This window comes from Oncorhynchus kisutch, linkage group LG4 (genome assembly GCF_002021735.2).
Source record: "Oncorhynchus kisutch isolate 150728-3 linkage group LG4, Okis_V2, whole genome shotgun sequence".
Lineage (NCBI taxonomy): Eukaryota > Metazoa > Chordata > Actinopteri > Salmoniformes > Salmonidae > Oncorhynchus > Oncorhynchus kisutch.
The window spans coordinates 15,001,038-15,025,089 of record NC_034177.2 but is presented as its reverse complement, the minus strand read 5'-3'; the positions used below and the strand labels follow the sequence as shown (position 1 = coordinate 15,025,089).

At 41.5% G+C, this 24,052-nt stretch overlaps 1 protein-coding gene across 2 annotated transcripts; it reads left to right on the top strand.

Moving 5' to 3' along the window:
• Positions 1-508: 508 nt before the first annotated feature.
• Positions 509-21,415, top strand: LOC109889091 (multidrug and toxin extrusion protein 1). Of its 2 annotated transcripts, XM_020480266.2 has the most exons (17): positions 509-1,439; positions 1,670-1,771; positions 2,028-2,096; positions 2,278-2,426; positions 10,113-10,155; positions 10,255-10,299; positions 12,077-12,174; positions 12,274-12,371; positions 13,970-14,083; positions 17,676-17,743; positions 18,280-18,388; positions 18,713-18,788; positions 18,949-19,018; positions 19,850-19,982; positions 20,070-20,164; positions 20,308-20,371; positions 20,496-21,415. In XM_020480266.2, exons 1-17 carry the CDS (start codon positions 1,263-1,265, stop codon positions 20,708-20,710), a joined length of 1,725 nt encoding a protein of 574 aa, XP_020335855.1. In that variant the 5' UTR covers positions 509-1,262; the 3' UTR covers positions 20,711-21,415. The 2 variants fall into 2 exon arrangements, 1 of the variants encoding a protein (XP_020335855.1); XR_002255232.2 differs by lacking the exon at positions 19,850-19,982.
• The last annotated feature ends 2,637 nt before the right edge of the window (positions 21,416-24,052 follow it).

Genomic DNA, 24,052 nt, shown 5'->3' with positions numbered 1-24,052 from the left:
CCAAACGCTACGCCACGCCCACAAGTTTCTTCTCCACAATCGAGAGCAATAGCAATGTCGTCTTTTTGTAGGCACTAACTCCGCCATGGTTCGTTGGGAAAATGTATGGAGTTTCTGTAGGGTTTTTCTATAAACTCAGGAAATAAGGTCTATGGTAAAACACAGGCTTAGGAGATCTTATACGTTTTGTTCTATGACATAATCGCCATCAGCTAACGTCACTCATTCTGAATGGTTAAGCATTTAGGTAATAATAAAAAATAAAAAAACATAAAGCAGAGATTAAAGCTTCATAATGGCCAAGGTCAATGCTCCTTACCAGATTGATGAGGAGGATCATGACAGCAAACCATTGTTTTCGAACTGTCTGTCACTCAATCTTTACTATGAGTGATAATGTAACATTCAACAGATAATGTAACACCCCCCCTAGGAAAAAGTAATACAGGATTCCTGCAGAATTTGTTTGCCATTGTGAAGGAATTGCGGTGACACGCAGGAGTCCTGTAAGGCTTTATTGTAACAGTTTCAACACATAGTTATAACGCCCTACATAAGTATATCCTCATTCATTTAGCTTACAAGTGTTTTTGTAGCAAATTGTCTTGACATAACACACTCAGCAGATCGCTCACTCAGTCTTGGCCCAACAGGTAGACTATATGTTAATGTGGACATTGGAACTCACGAGATCGACCTCTCCTGAGTCCCCTCATCAAGCTTCAGCCAGCAACTAAGGATTCTGGCGCGTTTCGTCGGTTTAAGGATGTGTAAACAGACCAATGTCCCTTTCTGGTCGAAGCTGCTACTCTTTCGAGTTCGAGCATAAAAAAAACCAAGCAGGAACAAGGCAATCTTCATATAATTAAAATGCCTTTATTTTAAATGGCATGTTCAATGGAACAAAGATTTCAAAACTCCGGCGCGTTTCGGCAGCACGGCCTTCGTCATAGGCCTACAAAGATACAATGATGTCTTGTTTTTGAACAAACCATGTTCCGACCGTTTGTAGCTCCAGTAAAATGTCACACACACGCATTAGCGAACAGATGAAACTGGGGGAAAATAGGGGTGTATTCTAGGAAGGAAAATGGGAGGGACCTAGATGCAATTAAATAGGAACTTGTTTCCCTTGCAAAACGCAAATGTTTGGACAAATGATTGCACCCCAGTTTTTGTTGGTACCAACGGCAACAATAATTTGAACTCAGCAAAATGATCTAAACGTTTTCACTTCATAGGCTGGTCAGTGCGGTAGTAAAATGGAAGAAATTACAACATGTATCCCAGTGGACCCTGCCTCGAACGGTAATCCACTCATTTATGGCTCCATCATATCTAAATTGCCTGCAGAAGGCGGCTCTTTCAGTCGAGTAAGGAGATGGATGTCAATCGAAATAGAAGAGATGGTTGAAATTCTAAAACTGGCTTTACCAATGGTAAGCTTGATACTTCTAGAAAAACGTGTTAAAATGCACTTCGTATACTTTTTCTAGGCTACAGTTTTTTTATTGGTATTATTTGATATTGAGTACCATAGTACTTTTACAACGTTTCCTTTTGATAATGACAACACGGATTATGTATCTGTTGTTGTTGAACGTGATTGGGACTTGTTGATTTAAAAACCAGGGAGCGTATAAATACATTGATACAACTCTTTCCTCAGTTCATCTCCATGCTGATGCTCATGCTAATCAGTTTTGTTAGTACGGTGTTCTGTGGACACTTAGGCAAAACGGAGCTGGCAGCTGTGACTCTGGCCACTTCGGTAAGCGCAGCTCTTTGACTACTTTGAACTGAACGGTGTGTAGCCAATAGCCATGGCTTGCTTTGAGATCACTGTCTTCCTGAAAAAGCAATTCATACAAATCAAATTTCACACAAGAAACATCATTTACCTGCAATCACTCAAAGTCCCTTGTGTGGTGAACGGCTAGGAGCTCATGAATAAAACAATTCTGTGCCTTCTGACCAGCGTGCATGTAATCTTAACTCATGACAGAATCTCGCCCCTATGTCAACAGGTGGTCAATATTACAGGCATATCCATCGGCACCGGGCTGGCATCAGCCTTCGACACACTGATTTCTCAGGTAAGGCGACTGACTGACTGACTGATGAATTTCAAAGGAGCTTCCTGAATTGACTGTAGTTAAAATGGAATTAACCCCAAATATGTTAACTTTGTACCTAAAATGATAACATATCATTAGGGATGATCCTTGAGATCAGCAGCACCTTCATCCTGTCAATCCATCTCTGCTGTGTGACTAGATTTTCGGAAGCAACAATCTGAAGTATGTGGGTGTGATCGTGCAGAGAGGGATCCTGATCCTGCTCCTGTCCTGCTTCCCCTGCTGGGCTCTCCTCATCAACACAGAGCCCATCCTACTGGCCTTCCATCAGAGCCCAGAGGTCTCCAGGTCAGCCCCACTATCACATACTATGTCACATCCCATACCTGGGTTATGTTCCAAGTAGGCGCGAAATGGGAGAAACAGTTTTAATTAGAAGAATTTGGTACTGGCTGAGCCCAGAGGTCTCCAGGTCATGCTCACTGTCACAGTCACATCTCATATCTTGGTCAAGTTTCTAGTAGGAACGCCACTGGATATTATAATTAAAACATTTATTATAAGGACGAGGTACTGGCTGAATTTAGAATGCTCATTTAAAAAATATATTTTTTGATTAGGAGAACCTGAGATCACATTTTAATATAGGGCATTCTGAAGCTGTCAGACCTGACCTCCATTAATGCCTTGTTCTTTATAATTGAGTGATTGATTGACAGGTCGAGACAACACGTACCAACTCCACGAGAGGGCTAAAGAGGGCTCAGTCCCCTAAGCTCAAACTTGAGCCCCCTCAGTTTTAGATGCATCTCCCTATATAACCATAGCAAAAAATAAGCAAATGATTGAGTGACTGGTTGTCGCAAAAAATATTCTATCTGCACTGTCAAATCAAATTTTATTAGTTACATGTACCGAAGACAACGTGAAATGCTTACTTACGAGCCCCTAACCATCAATGCAATTAAAAAAAAAATACGGATAAGAATAAGTGATAAAAATAACAAGTAATTAAAGAGCACCAGTAAAATAACAATAGTGAGACTATACAGGGGGGTACTGGTACAGAGTCAATGTGCGGTGGCACCGGTTAGTTGAGGTAATATGTACATGTAGGTAGAGTTATTAAAGTGACTATGTATAGATGACAACAGAGTAGCAGTGGTGTAGAAGGGGGGGGGGGCATGCATATAGTCTGGGTAGCCATTTTGATTAGGTGTTAAGGAGTCTTATGGCTTGGGGGTAGAAGCTGTTTTGAAGCCTCTTGGACCTAGACTTGGCGCTCCATTACTGCTTGTCGTGCGGTAGCAGAGAGAAGTCTGACTAGGGTGGCTGGAGTCTTTGACCATTTTTAGGGCCTTCCTCTGACACGTCTGGTATGGGTCCTGGGTGGCAGGAAGCTTGGCCCCAGTGATTTACTGGGCCGTACGCACTACCCTCTGTTGTGCGTTGTTGTCGGAGGCCGAGCAGTTGCCATACCAGGCAGTGGTGCAACTAGTCAGGATGCTCTCGATGGTGCAGCTGTAGAATCCTTTGAGGATCTGAGGACCCATGCCAAATCTTTTCAGTCTCCTGGGGGGAATAGGTTTTGTCATGCCCTCTTCATGACTGTCTTGGTGTGTTTGGACCATGATAGTTTGTTGGTGATGTGGACACAAAGGAACTTGAAGCTCTCAACCTGCTCCACTGCAGCCTCGTCGATGAGAATGGGGGCGTGCTCGATCCTCTTTTTTTCCTGTAGTCCACAATCCTCTCCTTTTTCTTGATCACGTTGAGGGAGAGGGTGTTGTCCTGGCACCACACGGCCAGGTCTCTGATCTCCTCCCTATAGGCTGGCTCGTCGTTGTCGGTGATCGGGCCTACCGCTGTTGTCATAGGCAAACTTAATGATGGTGTTGGAGGCCTGTCGGGCTGTGCAGTCATGAGTGAACAGAGAGTACAGGAGGGGACTGAGCACGCACCCCTGAGGGGCCCCTTTGTTGAGGATCAGCGTAGCGGATGTGTTGTTACCTACCCTTAATACCTGGGGGCGGCTCGTCAGAAAGTCCAGGATACAGTTGCAGAGGGAGGTGTTTAGTCCCAGGGTCCTTAGCTTATTGATGAGCTTTGAGACACTATGAAATTAAATCCTGAGCTGGAGTCAATTAATAGCATTCTCACATAGGTGTTCCTTTTGTCCAGGTGGGAAAGGGCAGTGTGGAGTGCAATAGAGATTGCATCATCTGTAGATCTGTTGGGGCGGTATGCAAATTGGAGTGGGTCTAGGGTTTCTGGGATAATGGTGTTGATGTGAGCCATGACCAGCCTTTCGAAGCACTTCATGGCTACAGACGTGAGTGCTACAGGTCGGTAGTCGTTTAGGCAGGTTACCTTGGTGTTCTTGGGCACAGGCACTATGGTGGTCTGCTTAAAACATGTTGGTATTACAGACTTGGACAGGGCGAGGTTGAAGATGTCAGTGAAGAGACTTGCCAGTTGGTCAGCGCATGCTCGCAGTACATGTCCTGGTAATCCGTCTGGCCCCATGGCCTTGTGAATGTTGACCCGTTTAAAGGTCTTACTCACATTGGCTGCGGAGAGTGTGATCGGTCTTCCAGAACAGCTGGTGCTCTCATGCATGTTTCAGTGTTATTTGTTTCAAAGCGAGCATAGAAATAGTTTAGCTCGCCTGGTAGGCTCGTGTCACTGGGCAGCTCTCGGCTGTGCTTCCCTTTGTAGTCTGTAATTTTTATTTATTTATTTTACCTTTATTTAACCAGGCAAGTCAGTTAAGAACAAATTCTTATTTTCAATGACGGCCTAGGAACAGTGGGTTAACTGCCTGTTCAGGGGCAGAACGGCAGATTTGTACCTTGTCAGCTCGGGGGTTTGAACTTGCAACCTTCCGGTTACTAGTCCAACGCTCTAACCACTAGGCTACCCTGCCGTAATGGTTTGCAAGTGGGTCAGAGCTGGTGTAGTACAATTCAAGCTGTATTGATGCTTTGCCTTTTTGATGGTTCATCAGAGGGCATAGCGGGATTTATTATAAGCTTCTGGGTTAGAGTCCTGCTCCTTGAAAGCGGCAGCTCTAGCCTTTAGCTCAGTGCGAATGTTGCCTGTCATCCATGGCTTCTGGTTGGGGTATGTACGTACGGTCACTGTGGGGACAACGTTATTGATGAAGCCAATGACTGATGTGGTGTACTCCTCAATGCCATTGGAGGAATCCCAGAACATATTCCAGTCTGTGCTAGCTAAACAGTCCTGTAGCTTAGCATCTGCTTCATCTGACCACTTCTTTATTTATCTGGAATATATAGGTCACTGGTGCTTCCTGCTTTAATTTTTGTTTGTAAGCAGGAATCCGGTGGATAGAATTATGGTCAGATTTGCCAAATGGAGGGCAAGGGAGAGCTTTGTACGTGTCTCTGTGTGTGGAGTAAAGTTGGTCCAGAGTTTTCCCTCTGGTTGCACATTTGACATGCTGATAGAAATTTGGCAAAACAGATTTAAGTTTCCCAGCATTAAAGTCCCCGGCTACTGGGAGCGCCGCCTCTGGCTGAGTGTTTTGTTTGCTTATGGTGGAATACAGCTCATTCAATGCTGTCTTGGTGCCAGCCTCTGACTGTGGTGGTATGTAGACAGCTATGAAAAATACACATGAACACTCTCTAGGTAGATTGTGTGGTATACAGCTTATCATGAGATACTCTACCTCAGGCGAGCAATAGCTCGATACTTCCTTAGATATCGTGTGCCAGCTATTATTTACAAAAATACATAGTCCGCCGCCCCTTGTCTTAACAGACGCCGCTGTTCTATCCTGCCGGTCAGGGTATAACCAGCCAGCTGTATGTTGATGGTGTCTCCGTGAAACACAACATATGCTGTGTCAGCACAGTTAGGTATGACTCCTTTGGGTTCCCCAAAAAAGCAGGGGGTAAAACGCTCCTAATCTTTGTGATAGGGTAAGTTAATAATGTGATACTACTCCACCTTTAACTTTATTTATTAGGGTGGGTCAAGTTTACTAGTTGGGCCCTGGTGAGGACACCATGTTGGATGAAATCTTTCCTGCTGTTCCTACAGGGGCCTGCCCGATCATGGGGTGTGTGAGGTTTTCATTCTGACATTGACTGACATTGAATTGATAATGCCCGAGCAGTGGCGTGTATTCATGGAAGTCAAGGGACCCGCCCCACAAAAAAGTTACCGCTGTATTTTGTTCAATTCGCAGAAGACGCTCAATGTATATAATATACATTCATACCATTCTCCAAGTGGAAAGTTTGTTTGGAGAGCTCACAAACTGCATAACACTCATGATAAAGAACTTTTGGTTAACTTAATTGCATTTACTAGTTTACTGTCAAGTTCTTTGGCGAGCATGTGTCCGGTTTCTCCATGTTTAATGTTGTGGTTGCAGAGACAAAGACCGTGTTTGAGAGGGTTTTAACTAGAGGTCGACCGATTAATTGGAATGGCCGATTTTAATTAGGGCCAATTTCAAGTTTTCATAACAATCGGAAATCGGTATTTTTGGGTGCCGATTTATTATTATTATTTATTTATTTTTCTTTAAAAATTATTATTTTTTAATACCTTTTTTATTTAACTAGGCAAGTCAGTTAAGAACACATTCTTATTTTCAATGATGGCCTAGGAACGGTGGGTTAACTGCCTTGTTCAGGGGCAGAACGACAGATGTTCACCTTATCAGCTCGGGGGATCCAACGCTCTAACCCCCTGCCTCTCATTGCACTCCACGAGGAGCCTGCCTGTTACGCGAATGCGGTAGAAGGTAAGTTGCTAGCTAGCATTAAACTTATCTTATAAAAAACAATCAATCATAATCACTAGTTCTAACTACACATGGTTGATGATATTACTAGTTTATCTAGCGTATCTAGCGATGCAACGCTGGGGGATGATTTAACAAAAGCGCATCGTTGGACGACTGTACCTAACCATTAACACCAATGCCTTTATTAAAATCAATACACAGAAGTATATATTTTTAAACCTGCATATTTAGCTAAATGAAATCCAGGTTAGCAGGCAATAATAAACAGTTGAAAATGTGTCATTTCTCTTGCGTTCATTGCAAGCAGAGTCAGGGAATATGCAACAGTTTGAGCAGCCTGGCTCATTGCGAACTAATTTGCCAGAATTGTACGTAATTATGACATAACATTGAAGGTTGTACAATGTAACAAGAATATTTAGACTTAGGGATGCCACCCATTAGATAAAATACAGAACGGTTCCGTATTTCACTGAAATAATAAATGTTCTGTTTTCTAAATGATAGTTTCCGGATTCGACCATATTAATGACCAAAGGCTCGTATTTCTGTGTGTTATAATTAAGTCTGATATGATAGAGCAGTCTGACTGAGCGATGGTAGGCAGGCTCATAAGCATTAATTCAAACAGCACTTTCGTGCATTTTGCCAGCAGCTCTTCGCAAGCACAGCGCTGTTTATGACTTCAAGCCTATCAGCCTAATGACTGGTGTAACCGATGTGAAATGGCTAGCTAGTTAGCTCGGTGTGCGCTAATAGCGTTTCAAACGTCACTCGCTCTGAGACTTGGAGTAGTTATTCCCGCGGCTTTTGTGGAGCGATGGGTAACTCTGCTTTTGTGGAGCGATGGGTAACGCTGCTTCGAGTGTGGCTGTTGTCGATGTGTTCCTGGTTCGAGCCCAGGTAGGGGCGAGGAGAGGAACGGAAGCTATACTGTTACACTGGCAATACTATAGTGCCTATAAGAACATCCAATAGTCAAAGGTTAATGAAATACAAATGGTATAGAGAGAAATAGTCCTATAATTCCTATAATAACTACAACCTAAAACCTCTTACCTTGGCATATTGAAGTCTCATGTTAAAAGGAACCACCAACTTTCATATGTTCTCATGTTCTGAGCAAGGAACTCAAACGTTAGCTTTTTTTACATGGCACATATTGCACTTTTACTTCTCCAACACTTTGTTTTTGCATTATTTAAACCAAATTGAACATGTTTCATTTATTTATTTGAGGCTAAATGAATTTTTATTGATGTATTAAAATAAGTGTTCATTCAGTATTGTTGTAATTGTCATTATTACAAATAAATAAATAAAAATCGTCCGATTTAATCGGTGTCGGCTTTGTTTTGGGCCTCCAATAATCGGTATCGGCGTTGAAAAATCATAATCAGTCGACCTCTCGTTTTAACAGCAATGTATCATAGGTCAATTGTGACTGACTGATCTACCAGTAATTAGTCGTTATTTAGGATGCAAGGTGATTTTGTAGCTCAGTCAGTCGGAAGTCGACCTGCTGTCATTTTGATCCTCTCACACTGCCAATATTTTCCTGATTTCCTGCAACCCTACACATTTTGTCAAGGGGCTGAGATAAAACTATTTCAGTTTTAAAGCTCATTTCTTACAATTCCATATTGCCATATTTTTATGCTCTGAGTGACAATCAGTGTGGGTCCCATGCCATTTATTGAATTTTTGATTCTGTCTAGCTTTCATTTTGGTTGTTATTTGTCAAATATTATCTTATACAGTTGAAGTCGGAAGTTTATATACACCTTAGCCAAATACATTTAAACTCAGTTTTTCACAATTCCTAACATTTAATCCTAGTAAAAAAAAAAAAATTCCCTGTCTTAGGTCAGTTAGGATCACCACTTTATTTTAAGAATGTGAAATGTCAGAATAATAGTAGAGAAAATGATTTAGGCTTTTATTTCTTTCATCACATTCCCAGTGGGTCAGAAGTTTACATACACTCAATTAGTATTTGGTTGCATTGCCTTTAAATTGTTTAACTTGGGTCAAATGTTTTGGGTAGCCTTTCACAAGCTTCCCACAATACATTGGGTGAATGTTGGCCAATTCCTCCTGACAGAGCTGGTGTAACTGAGTCAGGTTTGTAGGCCGCTTTGCTCGCAGACGCTTTTTCAGTTCTGCCCACAAATTTTTCCTTTTCCTCCAAACATAACTATGGCCAAACAATTCTATTTCTGTTTCATCAGACCCGTGGACAAACCTTAGTCTGCTTTTTTTAATTTTTATGTATGGTGGTTTTGGAGCAGTGGCTTCTTCCTTGCTGAGTGGCCTTTCAGGTTATGTCGATATAGGACTCGTTTTACTATGGATTTAGATACTTTTGTACCTGTTTCCTCCAGCATCTTCACAAGGTCCTTTGCTGCTGTTCTGGGATTGATTTGCACTTTTCACACATCTCTAGGACACAGAATGCGTCTCCTTCCTGAGCAGTATGACAGCTGCGTGGTCCCATGGTGTTTATACTTGCGTACTATTGTTTGTACAGATGAACGTGGTACCTTCAGGTGTTTGGAAATTGCTCCCAAGGATAAACCAGACTTGTGGAGGTCTACAATTATTAATTTTTGAGGTCTTGGGGCCGATTTCTTTTGATTTTCCCATGATGTCAAGCAAAGAGGCACTGCGTTTGAAGGTAGGCCTTGAAATACATCCACAGGTACACATCCAATAGGCTAATTGACATCATGAGTCAATCAGAAGCTTCTAAAGCCATGACATAATTTTCTGGAATTTTCCAAGCTTAAACAGCTTAGTCAACTTAGTGTATGTAAACTTCTCACCCACTGGAATTGTGATTAAGTGAAATAATCTGTCTGTAAACAATTGTTGGAAAAGTTACATGTGTCATGCACAAAGTACTTGCACAAACAAACTATAGTTTGTTGACTAGAAATTTGTGGAGTGGATGAAAAAAAAAGTTTTAATGACTCCAATCTAAGTGGAAGTAAACTTCCAACTTCAACTGTAAATACTGTATGTTGCGCCATTTTATGTTATCAACATACAGTACTTTATCTGGTTTAAGTTTACACTGAACATGTTTTGCAATCCCAAACATTCTATTCATATGTGTATATATTATTTTTCTTAAATATTTTTTGGAGTGGCGACACTGCTGCTAAATGAATATAGGGGAAACACTGAGATGACGGTTTGCTCCTGCATGTTCATTAGATGGTATTTTTTTTGTGTGTGTCCCTCAGGCTTACTCAACTCTATGTGAGGATCTTCATGCCTGCTCTGCCAGTGAGTTAACAAAGCCCGTAGTTCTTACAGAATTCTACAAAGTGTTGGCTCATCCTACTGATTTAAGATCTGCATCTCATGGCTGCAGTGTCTCCACAGGCATGTTTCATGTATCAGCTGCAAGGAAGATACCTTCAAAACCAGGTGCTGTATGCGTTTCAATAGAACTTGTTTGTCATTGTGGTTGCGACTGGGACTCAACAGACCAATCAGTGGGCGAGGTTAGGCCACTGTTTTCCCATTCCATACTCATTGTCTAGGATATATGCTTGTGTGTATTACTCAAAAATTGACAGCGATTTTATATTAAGTTAAAATAAATGGCACCAAAATGCGTTGTACTTGATGCACTCTCGAGCGGAAGTATTCCTTCCTTGTTTTGGATTACATGACGTCTATTTTAAACGTTATGGTTATTTTACATCCTTTTGAGGGGGAAATTAAAAGGGAACACCGTGTGCCCACCCTCTGAGCTTATGAGATCTGAGGGGTATACTACAAAGCAGAAGCAAATCAAATTTGATTGGTCACATGGTTAGCAGATGTTAATGCGAGTGTAGCGAATAACAATTCCCAACAACTACCTAATACCGACATCTAAAGGGGTGAATGAGAATATGTACATATAAGTATATGGATGAGCGATGGCTGAGCGGCATAGGCAAGGTGCAGTAGATGGTATGAAATACATGTGATATGAGTAATGTAAGCTATGTAAGCATTATTTAGGGTGGCATTGTTTAAAGTGACTAGTGATCCATTTGTTAAGGAGTTGGCCAGTTAACTTGCCTGAATATTCTGAAATAACTTTTTTGTTTTTAGTAAGATAAGCTTGAAATGGGCAATGTCTCTATCTGTTAACATTGTCCAGTGCTTATTTAATTTATTTTGTCGACATTTAGAAAGTTTGCATAGAAAATAGATGCGACAATTGTCTGCTAGGGTTTGTTTGTTTTGCACTAGCTTGTGTTGATTTAAAAACAGCTGGATGTAATGATGTCGCACACAAACACACAAAAATAAAAATAAATACATTGTCAATAAAAAAAATGATGTAGTAGTTAGTGTTTCCATTATCCATTTGGGCAAATTGCGTGTTCCAACCTATCTGTTTCATGTCTCAGGTAGCCTGCAAAAGCCAGCATGGATAGAATGCAATAATGAACAAAAATTTGCCATATTCTTATGTGCCGACGTATCACCACAGTCTGTGCTATGGTGAAATTCCCGTAGATCTGAAATAATTGTATGGTGAAACTTGCCAGCAAAGCAATTCAGGCATTCTTGAAAGTCAGGACAATCTTTATGAGAAAAAAAAAATGTATTTAGCAAGCCGTAGGCATTTAGAATTAAATGTGGTGACGTCATGTTCCCCCGCATTCCTTCAGAACTATTCAGCAATCATCATTAATTCGAATAACAGTGTTTCCAGTTGTTGCAAAAAAGAAAGTTTATTCTATATCTGACATTTCCATTTTTTTTAACCTTTATTTAACCAGGCAAGTCAGTTAAGAACAAATTCTTAATTTCAATAACGGCCTAGGAACAGTAGGTTAACTGCCTGTTCATGGGCAGAACGACAGATTTGTACCTTGTCGGCTCGGGGGTTTGAACTTGCAACCTTCCAGTTACTAGTCCAACGCTCTAACCACTAGGCTACCCTGCCGCCCCATTACACATGTCGCAAAGATTTTTTTGTTACATTTCTTTTGTGGAATTAACCTGGGTCAATGGAAACGTGCCGACTGACTCAACAACCAAAACCACGTATCTGTTTGGCTTTCTTAATGATCCAGAAAATGAACTGTTTTATAAGAAGTTAGCTGGCTAACTGATTGATTATGCTTTGTAGAATACCCCTCTGTTCCAACGCCCACTGTGACATTGTAAGAACAATGTTTAGACTGTATTTTTCCGACAGGGTATCATATGGCCCCAGGTGGTAACTGGAGTGGTGGGGAACCTTCTAAATGCGATCACCAACTACACCTTCCTCTATCAACTCAACTTGGGCGTGGCGTGAGTTACATTTTATAAAAAACAACGTTGTCATACAGCCTTATCAACAAACAAAAAACATGAGATGGCGGTCCTCCACTTTCATCCTCTCCATCACAGGGGCTCTGCAGCTGCTAACACCATCTCCCAGTACACCTTGGCTATAGTCATCTATGTGTACATCCTATGGAGAGGGCTGCACAAAGCCACCTGGGACGGTGAGTCCCTGACCTCTGAATTCAGTTTGTATTGATGTGATGAAAGTCAATATATTGCTTTGCACAATAGCCAGGGGACAAGGTTGATATTGATGTGGTTAGTTTTAGATCATGTCATATAGATGGGGAACCATCTAACCAACTATAGTCAGACATTGCTAATTGCTGAAGTGAGTGATATATACAGTGGTGCAAAAAAGTATTTAGTCAGCCACCAATTGTGCATGTTCTCACACTTAAAAAGATGAGGCCTGTAATTTTCATCATAGGTACACTTCAACTATGACAGACAAAATGAGAAAAAAAACTCCAGAAAATCACATTGTAGGATTTTTAATGAATTTATTAGCAAATTATGGTGGAAAATAAGTATTTGGTCAATAACAAACGTTTCTCAATACTTTGTTATATACCCTTTGTTGGCAATGAGAGGTCAAACGTTTTCTGTAAGTCTTCACAAGGTTTTCACACACTGTTGCTGGTATTTTGGCCCATTCCTCCATGCAGATCTCCTCTAGAGCAGTGATGTTTTGGGGCTGTTGCTGGGCAACACAGACTTTCAACTCCCTCCAAAGATTTTCTATGGGGTTGAGATCTGGAGACTGGCTAGGCCACTCCAGGACCTTGAAATGCTTCTTACGAAGCCACTCCTTCGTTGCCCGGGCGGTGTGTTTGGGATCATTGTCATGCTGAAAGACCCAGCTACGTTTCATCTTCAATGCTCTTGCTGATGGTAGGCTTTGTTACTTTGGTCCCAGCTCTCTGCAGGTCATTCACTAGGTCCCCCCGTGTGGTTCTGGCATTTTTGCTCACCGTTCTTGTGATCATTTTGACCCCACGGGGTGAGAACTTGCGTGGAGCCCCAGATCGAGGGAGATTATCCATGGTCTTGTATGTCTTCCATTTCCTAATAATTGCTCCCACAGTTGATTTCTTTAAACCAAGCTGCTTACCTATTGCAGATTCAGTCTTCCCAGCATGGTGCAGGTCTACAATTTTGTTTCTGGTGTCCTTTGACAGCTCTTTGGTCTTGGCCATAGTGGAGTTTGGAGTGTGACTCTTTGAGGCTGTGGACAGGTGTCTTTTATACTGATAACAAGTTCAAACAGGTGCCATTAATACAGGTAAGGAGTGGAGGACAGAGGAGCCTCTTAAAGAAGAAGTTACAGGTCTGTGAGAGCCAGAAATCTTGCTTGTTTGTAGGTGACCAAATACATTTTTCTCATTGTCTGTCATAGTTGTAGTGTACCTATGATGAAAATTACAGGCCTCGTATTTTTAACTTAAGTGGGAGAACTTGCACAATTGGTGGCTGACTTAACACTTTTTTTGCCCCACTGTAAGTGTACTTGTGAATAGAAATGATTCAAATGTATTTTCTCTTGGTCACTTGGAATTTTCATGATTACAGGAGCTGTTTAACACCCCCCAAACCTTGTGTGTACAATTACGATACTTAATTGACAGTGACTGATATTTTTATATTGATGTGCCAATCTGATGACAGGCAGTCCAAATCGTAATGTGTAAACCAGTGTTTGTTTGTTTTACCCTGCTGTCAACTAAATGTCACCGTACCCTGTCCCTTTGACCCCCAGGCTGGTCATGTGACTGCCTGCAAGAGTGGGGGCCTTTCCTCTACCTGGCTGTTCCCAGCATGCTCATGATGTGTCTGGAGTGGTGGACCTATGAGATTGGAGTATTCATGGCAGGTCAGGGGTCACATTAGGGCATTTACCTTCAGAACTACCATGTTTTGTTAAAAAAATATATGCATACACAGCACACCTATTCATTCCAGGTTAGGTTTTTTGTACTATTTTCTACATTGTAGAATAGTAGTGAAGACATCAAAACTATGAAATAAAACATGGAATCATGTAGTAACCAAAAAAGTGTTAAACAAATAAATTATATTCGAGGTTCTTCAAAGTAGCTACTCTTTGCCTTGATGACAGCTTTGCACACTCTTGGCATTATCTCAACCAGCTTCATGAGGTGGTCCCCTGGAATGAATTTCAATTAACAGGTATGCCTCATTTGTGGATTACTTTCCTTCTGAATGCATTTGAGCCAATCAGTTGTGTTGAGAAGACAAGGTAGGGTTGGTGTATAGAAGATAGCCATATTTGGTAAAATAACAAGTACATATGGCAAGAACAGCTCAAATAAGCAAAGAGAAACGACAGTCCATCATTACTTTTGAGACGTGAACGTCGGTCAATACAGAACATTTAGAACGTTGAAAGTATCTTCAAGTGCATTTGCAAAAACCATCGAGCGCTATGATGAAACTGGTTCTCATGAGGACCGCCACAGGAAAGGGAGACCCAGAGGTACCTCTGCTGCAAAGGATAAGTTCATAGTTATCAGCCTCAGAAATTGCAGCTTAATTAAATGCTTCAGAGTTCAAGTAACAGACACATCTCATCAACTGTGTGAATCGGGCTTTCATGGTTGAATTGCTGCAAAGAAACCATTACTAAAGCACACTAATAGGAAGAGAGCAATGGACATAATTCTGGTGGAAATTTGTCCTTTGTTCTGGATTCCAAATTGGTGATTTTTGGTTCCAGTCACTGTCTTTGAGACGCAGTGTGGGTGAACGGATCTCTGCATGTGTATTTCCCACCATAAAGCATGAAGGAGGTGTTATGGTGTGGGGGTGCTTTGCTGGTGACACTGTCTGTGACTTTATTTAGATTTCAAGGCACACTTAACCAGCATGGCTACCATAGCATTCTGCAGCAATACACCATCCCATCTGGTTTGCGCTTAGTGGGACTAGCATTTGATTTTCAACAGGACAATGACCCAACACACTTCCAGGCTGTGTAAGGGCTATTTGACCAAGAAGGAGAGTGATGGAGTGCTGCATCAAATGATCTGGTCTCCACAATCCCCTGACCTCAACCCAATTGAGATGGTTTGGGATGAGTCTGACCGGAGAGTGAAGGAAAAGCAGCCAACAAGTGCGCAGCATATGTAGGAACTCCTTCAAGACAGTTGGAAAAGCATTCCAGGTGAAGCTGGTTGAGAGAATGCCAAGAGTGTGCAAAGCTGTCAAGGGAAAGGGTGGCTATTTGAAGAATCTCAAATATAAAATATATTTTGATTTATTTAACACTTTAACGTGTGTGTGTATACACAGTGGAAAATATTCAGACCACTTGACTTTTTCCTCATTTGGTTAGGTTACAGCCTTATTCTAAAATCTATTTTATTTTTTTATTCCCCTCATCAATTTACACACAATCCCCCATAATGACAAAACAAAAACAGGTTTTTAGAAATGTTTGTTAATTTATAAAATGAACTTGAATATTATATTTAAGTATTCAGACCCTTTAATCAGTACTTTGTTGAAGGACCTTTGACAGCGATTACAGCCTCGTCTTCTTGGGTATGACGCTACAAGCTTGGCACACCTGTTTCTCACATTCTTCTCTGCAGATCCTCTCAAGCTCTGTCGGGTTGGATGGGGAGCGTTGCTGCACAGCTATTATCAGGTCTCTCCACAGATGTTTGATCGGATTCAAGTCTGGGCTCTGTGCTGGGTCAATCAAGGACATTCAGAGACTTGTTCCGAAGCCACTCCTGCGTTGTCTTGACTGTGCTTAGGATCATTGTCCTGTTGGAAGTTGAAACTTTGCCCCAGTCTGCGGACCTGAGTGCTCTAGAGCAGGTTTTCATCAAGGATCTCTCTGTACTTTGCTTTGTTAATCTTTGCCTTGATCCTGACTAGTCTCTCAGTCCCTGCCGCTGAAAAACATCCCCAAAACATGATGCTGCCACCACCATATTTCACCGTAGGGATGGTGCCAAGTTTCCTCCAGACAGGACGCTTGACATTCAGGCCAAAGAGTTTCATCAGAGCAGAGAATCTTGTTTCTCATGGTCTGAGAGTCCCTTAGGTGCCTTTTGACAAACGCATAGCGGGCTGTCATGTCTCTTACTAAGGGTCTTCTGTCTGGCCACTCACCATAAAGACCTAATTGGTGGAGGGCTGCAGAGATGGCTGTCCTTCTGGAAGGTTCACCCATCTCCACAGAGGAACTCTGGAGCTCTGTCAGATTGCCATCGGGTTCTTGGTCACCTGCCTGAACAAGGCCTTTCTCCCCTGATTGCTCAGCTCTAGGAAGAGTCTTGGTGGTTCCAAACTTCTTCCATTGAAGAATGATGGATGCCACTGTGTTCTTGGGATCTTCAATGCTGCAGAATGTTTTTTGGTACCCTTCCCAAGATCTTTGCCTCGACACAATCCTGTCTAGGAGTTCTATGGACAATTCCTTTGACCTCGTGGCTTGGTTTTTGCTCTGACATACACTGTCAATTGTGGGATCTTTTTATATAGACAGCTGTGTGTGTGTGTGTGTGCCTTTCCAAATCATGTCCAATCAATTGAATGTACCACAGGACTCCAACCAAATTGTAGAAACATCTCAAGGATGATCAATGGAAACAGGAGCTCAATTGAGTCTCGTAGCAAAGGGTCTGAATACTTATGTAAATAATGTATTTTTGTTTTATTTTTAATACATTCGCAAAATTTTCTAAACTTGTTTTCACCTTGTCATTATGTGGTATTGTGTGTAGATTGCTGAGAATTGTTTTATTTAATCAATTTTATAATAAGGCTGTAATGTGGAAAACGTCAAGGGGTCTGAATACTTTCCGAAGGGAACTGTGTGTGTTTTTATATGCACGCACCTAAAAGGGAGGGAGAGAAACAAACAGGAATTTTCACAGAACCAGTCACAGCAACATTTAGTTATGTTCAGAAAGTATTAAATTAACTGTCCAGTGAATCATACTTTTAAAGTTCATTTTCTGTTAACCCAAATAATGTTGTTGACTTGTCCTATAATCAAATTTGAATTGAAGAGGGAACACTTCAAAAACTTGTCTCAAACAGATTGAGGAAATAGCAAGCATTTTTGAAACCTAGAATGTCAAACTGCTGAGGAGAATGAGCTAGCAAATCAGGGTCTCCTCTCATTTAATATTTCGATTGACTGGTATACGCCCACACCATACTTAGTTTTCCTTCCAATTTATTTATTTCACGCACATTGTAATTATTGGTCATATTTCATAGTCTGGAAACACTGGACAGTTACTTCTTAAGATTACTGTTTATTTAAAGATGAAAGTGGTGTCAACCCTTGTCGGCATAAACCGGTAAAGTATATTAGTGCTTCAAATGCATTTAAGTTTTCTGTGAGCGTTTTCCTGTATTTCACTTTTAACATATTGAAAATATACTAGTTATGTTGACAATTCCTCACATTCAGATTTCTCCAGGTTTTATCGGTGAAGCTGAGCTGGGAGCTATGTCAGCCCTCTACCAGGTGTCCAGCATCACATTTATGGTAAACTTAAAGGGATGCTCCGTAATTTCAGCCAGTAGTTTTGAAAGTAGTGCTCATTAACCAAAACGGGTCCCCGAAAAATGGTGTTCGACATCATCCATTTCGTATATGTTGCGAATTCGTAAGTGCTTAAGATCTCGGACTGCACCTTTTTTAAACGGATACCATTCTACCATTCTGGCAATGAGGCCCTTTCTCTACTCACCAGAGTTGGATGAACTAGTGGATACCATTTTTATATCTGTGTATGATGTGAGTTCGAGGTAGTTTTGCGAGCCAATACATGGAAGTCTGTGTATATGCTAGCAGATACCCATACATTTCCAGTCATTCCGCTAGCTCTAGTTGGCAACTTCTTTCAAATAGCAAGCAGAGACATTAAAAATGCAATCCACAATTTTTATCTGACTGGGGAAGTAGAAAAAAGGCCTAATTTATTGCCACTTTCTTGCTATCATGTCAACTTATTTGCATTTACAAATGGTTGAGAGTTGCATGAATTAAATCATTTAAAAAAAATCTCTCTTTCTCACAAGTTTCCTCTAGGGTTTGCTGTTGCTGCCAATGTGCGGATGGGGAATGCTCTGGGTGCTGGGAACACAGAGCAGGCCAAACTGTCTGGCCAGGTCTCCTTCATCTGTGCATGTAAGAGCCCACCCCTGCTCCCTGGCTACACACGAACTTCTACTAACTAACGATATCTAAGGCCAACAGCAATTAGCCACCTCACACATTTTCAGTAAAAAAAAACAAGGATAGTTTGATAATCTTTTGCCTGATTAGTAACTTCTTTAACTCGGACACCCTCTTCTTGTTGTAACTTCATTGTCAGCTGAATTGCAATTGTTAGGTAGTTTGTCAGATTTGGTGTTTGTCTCGCCCAGCTGGTGTAAAAGTTCAACTAAACATCCCAGCCATAAACGTTTTATTTTCTAAATGAGCCTGTTTGCTACTTGTGCTCTGTCCCAGTCACAGTTTCCCTCGTCATTGCCATTATCCTTGGGTTGACTAAAGACGTGCTAGGATACATCTTCACCCAGGACCAGTGAGTAGAGCTGGGGGCTGCCGCTGGGCCAATGACGGATGACGTAGTCCTGCAAGGTCTTCAGCTGTGGCTATGTTACTGTGTATTGATAAATGTGTGTAATGGGCTCTGGGTATTCTTATTCACTAACCGTCCCCCTCTCTCTCTCTCTCTCTCTCAGGGATGTTATTAAAAAGGCAGCTCCGCTTTTACTGTTGTATGCCTTCCACCATGTATTCGATGCCATAGCGGTGAGCGCAGCACTGCTTCAGCTATAAGCCAATTGTACAGCTTTACACTCATTGACTTGCTTGGTTGGTGACTGAATCGTTACTCCAATTAGGATGTAAGTCCACAATTATCACCTCCCATTGCATGTCGTGGTGGATAGGCTTGAGGTGTACAGTATATTGATGCAATCAACTACAGCCTAGAAAATAACTGGTCTAATAACCTCAGTGTTTCAGAGGACTCATCATCTTGTGCACATGATCATTGAGCTTTGAAACCCCTTCATCTCTCGTCATGTGTTACCCCACAACCCCCCCCCCCCCCCTATTTTTTTATGGTTAGACAAATCTAAAGGTAATTGCCAAAATAAAGGAAACCCCTGAGTAGGTCCACTCAACCCCTCAAGGTGAATGCCAATAATTACACAGCCATTCAGAGTGATCACCTTCGACCTATGGTGAATAATGTCCACCCCCCCACAGGGCACAAGTGATCACTGAATGGTTTGATGAGCATGAAAATGATGTAATCCATATGCCATGGCTGTCTCAATCACCAGATCTCAACCCAATTGAACACTTATGGAAGATTCTGGAGCGGCGCCTGTGACAGCATTTTACACCACCATCAACAAAACTTAAAATGATGGAATTTCTCCTGGAATAATGGCATGGTATCCCTCCAATGGAGTTCCAGACCCTTGTAGAAGCTATGCTAAGGCGCTTTGAAGCTCTTTTGGTAGCTCGTGGTGGCCCAATGTTTTTATTATTTTGGCAGTTACCTGTGTATGCACATAACAGGGCCTTTTCCTCCTTGGGAAGCGAAGTAAAGCCTTCTGGGTGTTTCTACAGGTGTTGATGGGTGGCGTTGTAAGGGTAGCAGGAAAACAGATGGTTGGTGCTGTGTCCTACCTGGTTGGTTACTACATTATAGGCCTGCCCATTGCAGTGTCTCTCATGTTTCCCTTCAAAATGTGCATATTAGGTAAGACATTTGGAGACTGCAATAACCCATCGTTGTGATGTACAGTCTAACCTTTTCTCACATGGTCATATTGCCCATTTCTCTCAGGATTTAGGATCGGGTTCTTCCTATGTAGCATCCTGCACTCTATTTTCCTTATTGTCTACATATGTAAACTCAACTGGAAACAAACCACCTACGAAGTAAGCAGACCCTCTTCTAGCCTTTCTTTTCATCCTGTTTTGAAATTGTTTTACCGTCTTTACTGAACCAATGTTATACTTCTGACAATAATACATGTGGATTGTTTGTCAGTGATGCATACTGAATATATTTTTTTTGTCAGGCACTGGTGAGGGCAGGAGTGCAGAGCCTTAAAGAGAACGCTCCCTGTATGGATAAGACTCGGGGTACTTACAAGAACACTTTAACTTGTGCAAAGTCAACCATGGACACCAGCCCTTAAAGAAACAATGAAGCTGCATTTCCTTGTCTTCTAACCCAATCTTTCCATTCCCCTCTGTCTCCTCATAGGCTCGTACCAGACCCTTTTGACCAATGAGCTGAGTACGGTGGGTGTAGTTCTGTCTGTCAGGCATCTGGTTCTTCGGCGTGGCTTGGCTGTGGTCATCATGCTGCTCATCCTCGCCATTGGAATCGTCACCAACCAGCTGCTGACTGTTACGTTGCCCCCCAAGCCCACATTACCCCTTTTATTCCCTAATGCAACAAACACACAACCTGCATAGACATACTCACACAAGCTTTAAACCTAGTTGGCCTTTATTATTTCAACCACACTTCTTGTGTGCTATTTCTTGTGTTTTTCTTGTATTTCTTGTGTGCCTTTTTAATATAAAACCTGAAACTAATCCAACATTATTGCATGTTTCAGGGAGATTTCCACACACGGAATGTTTATAAAGGTTATTGATATCGTTCAGCTTAATAATGATCTTCTGTTACGACAGCTTGGTTAGTCGGCTATGTTATGCAATGTGTCCAGAGACAAGCGGTGGGGTCTGTCTCCACTCTTATTTCTCTCACCAGATTGTGGCCCTGCTGTGAAGTTGATTCATGAAAATAAAATAAAAACATAAAATGCAATGTTTGTCCCTGGCAAAAGACCAAACATCAGCGCTGGTCACTGTGGTCAGTCACCGTTGTCATGTGATTGCTTTGAAAAAATGGACCCGGACCATACAGTTTGTCCACTTAATTGTGGGCTGTAGTACATATTTGCATATTGAGCGATGTACATTTGCCAAAAAAAAATAATATATATATATATAAGCGCCTCATCAAAAATATAAAATTGTTGAGTGTACTGACTGTAAACTGATTGATTACATCAGCAAATGTCATTTTGATGAACTTGTTTGCATTCTTTAACAGATCTAAATACACATGTATTACTATCAATTGTTTCAAATATTAAAGTGATTCTTACAAAATATTGTTTGCAAGCTATGCTGCATGTTACACTACTTCGTTATAATTGACACATTCTATAACATACGAATGTGTTCTATGTATTTACAGTTGAAGTTGGAAGGTTACGTAAACTTAGGTCGGAGTCATTAAAACTTGTTTTTTTCAACCACTCCACAAATGTCTTGTTAACAAACTATATTTTTGGCAAATCTGTTAGGATATCTACTTTGGGCATAACATAGTTGAAGTGTACCTATGATGAAAATTACAGGCCTCTCTCATCTTTTTAAGTGGGAGAACTTGCACAATTGGTGGCTGACTAAATACTTTTTTGCCCCACTGTACAGTGCATTTGGGAAAGTATTCAGACCCCTTCCCTTTTTCTACATTTTGTTAATTCACATCCTTATTCTAAATTTCATTAAACACTTTTTTCCTCAATCTACACACAAAACAGATTTTTGCAAATGTATTACAAATAAACAACATTATTTACATAAGTATCAGACCCTTTCCTATGAGATTTGAAATTGAGCTCAGGTGAATCTTGTTTCCATTGATCATCCTTGATGTTTTTACAACTTGATTGGAGTCCACCTGTGGTGAATTTAAATGATTGGGAAAGGCACACACCTGTCTATATAAGGTCCCACAGTTGACAGTGCATGTCAGAGCAAAAACCAAGCCATGAGGTTGAAGGAATTGTCCGTAGAGCTCCGAGACAGGACTGTATTGAGGCACAGATCCCGGCAAGGGTACCAAAATATTTCTGGAACATTGAAGGTCCCCAAGAACAGAGTGGCCTCCATCATTCTTAAATGGAAGTTTGGAACCACCAAGACTCTTCCTAGAGCTGGCCAAACTGAACAATCGGGGGAGAAGGGCCTTGTCCAGGAAGGTGACCAAGAACCCAATGGTCACTCTGACCAAGCTCCAGAGTTCCTCTGTGAAGATGGGAGAAACTTTCAGAAGGAAAACCATTTCTGCAGTACTCCAACAATGAGGCCTTTATGGTACAGTGGCCAGACAGAAGCTACTCCTCAGTAAAAGGCACAACAGCCCACTTGGACTCTCAGACTATGAGAAACAAGATTCTCTGGTCTGATGAAACCAAGATTGAACTCTTTGGCCTGAATACCAAGCTGCACGTCTGTAGGAAACATGGCACCATCTCTACGCTGAAGCATTGTGGTGGAAGCATCATGCTGTGGTGATGTTTTTCAGCTGCAGAGACTGGGAGGCTAGTCAGGATTGTGGGAAAAATGAACGGAGCAAAGTAGAGAGAGATCTTTGATGAAAACCTGCTCCAGAGCACTCAGGACCTCAGACTGGGGTGAAGGTTCACCTTCCAACAGGACAACAACCCTAAGCACACAGCCACTCGGCTTCGGGACAAGTCTGAATGTCCTTGAGTGGCCTAGCCAGAGGCCGGACTTGAACCCAATCTAACATCTCTGGAGAGACCTGAAAATAGCTGTGCAGCGACGCTCCCCATCCAACCTGACAGAGCTTGAGAGGATCTGCAGAGAAGAATGGGAGAAACTCCCCAAATACAGATGTGCCAAGCTTGTAGTGTCATACCCAAGAAGACTTGAGGCTGTAATCGCTACCAAAAGTGCTTCAAAGTACTGAGTAAAGGGTCTGAATACTTATATTTTGCAAATTAAAAAACAACCTGTTTTTGCTTTGGCATTATGGGGTATTGTGTAGATAAATGAGGCTGTAACAAATTGTGGAAAAGTTAAGGGGTCTGAAGTTTCCAAATGCACTGTACATATAAAAATACAACTTTTTATTTCAAACCTACAAAGAGGAAAATATGTGCTGTGACAGGCTGGTAGACTTGCCTTTAATGAGCATGGAAATTATTTTTTGCTTTGCCTTTTGAAGGGTGTCGTGGAAATTTCCTGTATTACCAAATCATGAGAGAGCAAACCACACACAAGTCAGAGTTATATCATAAAGTCCATCTTTAATTATATATGAGCTTCACCATAGCCCTGTGACTCTCAGATCAATTCAGTGTCTATAAATTAATTATCTGAGAGTGCTTACAAAACAGTTCTTAGTATCATTTATAGCCAAGACACACCCTTCTCAACTCACATGACAAATAACAGATCTTAGGAACATTACACAAAGAACCTTTTACTTGAAAGAGGAGTATCCCATAGCTAGATAGCATTAGCTATACATTATTGTCCAGTTTGCTCTCTTAAACAAGGTTCTACTTCTCGTTCTTGGTACAACATAGTACGAAAACATTACATCATCCAATGGCATATATCAATGGTCAATTCTAGATACTCCCATCTCAAATACAACCCCTCCTGTACAAGATCACCGAGACAGTGAGCCTCTTAGGTCATATACTAGATCAAGATAAGGGCAACCTCAGAGGGGACATATAATAGTTACAGACACATACCCATAAGAAGACAAGCCTGACCTCTCCCTCTCCCCTCTGTATACACCAATGATGTCACTGTCAAGACCCGGTTACGAACTCAGGTCTCCGGTGTGAGAAACAGTCACTTAGCAAACTGAGCCACTAATAGTCGGCAGAGCCCAGAAGATGAGGCAGACACAGCATTACTTGAGACAGTGTTTTAATAAAGTAAAAAGGAAAGTTCTTCAGGCAAAAATATAAATCCACA

Coding starts and splice junctions, on each gene's coding strand:
- LOC109889091 (XM_020480266.2), top strand. CDS start 1,263: ATGGAAGAAATTACAACATGTATCCCAGTGGACCCTGCCTCGAACGGT. Junction 18,389..18,712: donor GGTCTCCTTCATCTGTGCAT/GTAAGAGCCCAC, acceptor GCTCTGTCCCAG/TCACAGTTTCCCTCGTCATT. Junction 18,789..18,948: donor TACATCTTCACCCAGGACCA/GTGAGTAGAGCT, acceptor TCTCTCTCTCAG/GGATGTTATTAAAAAGGCAG.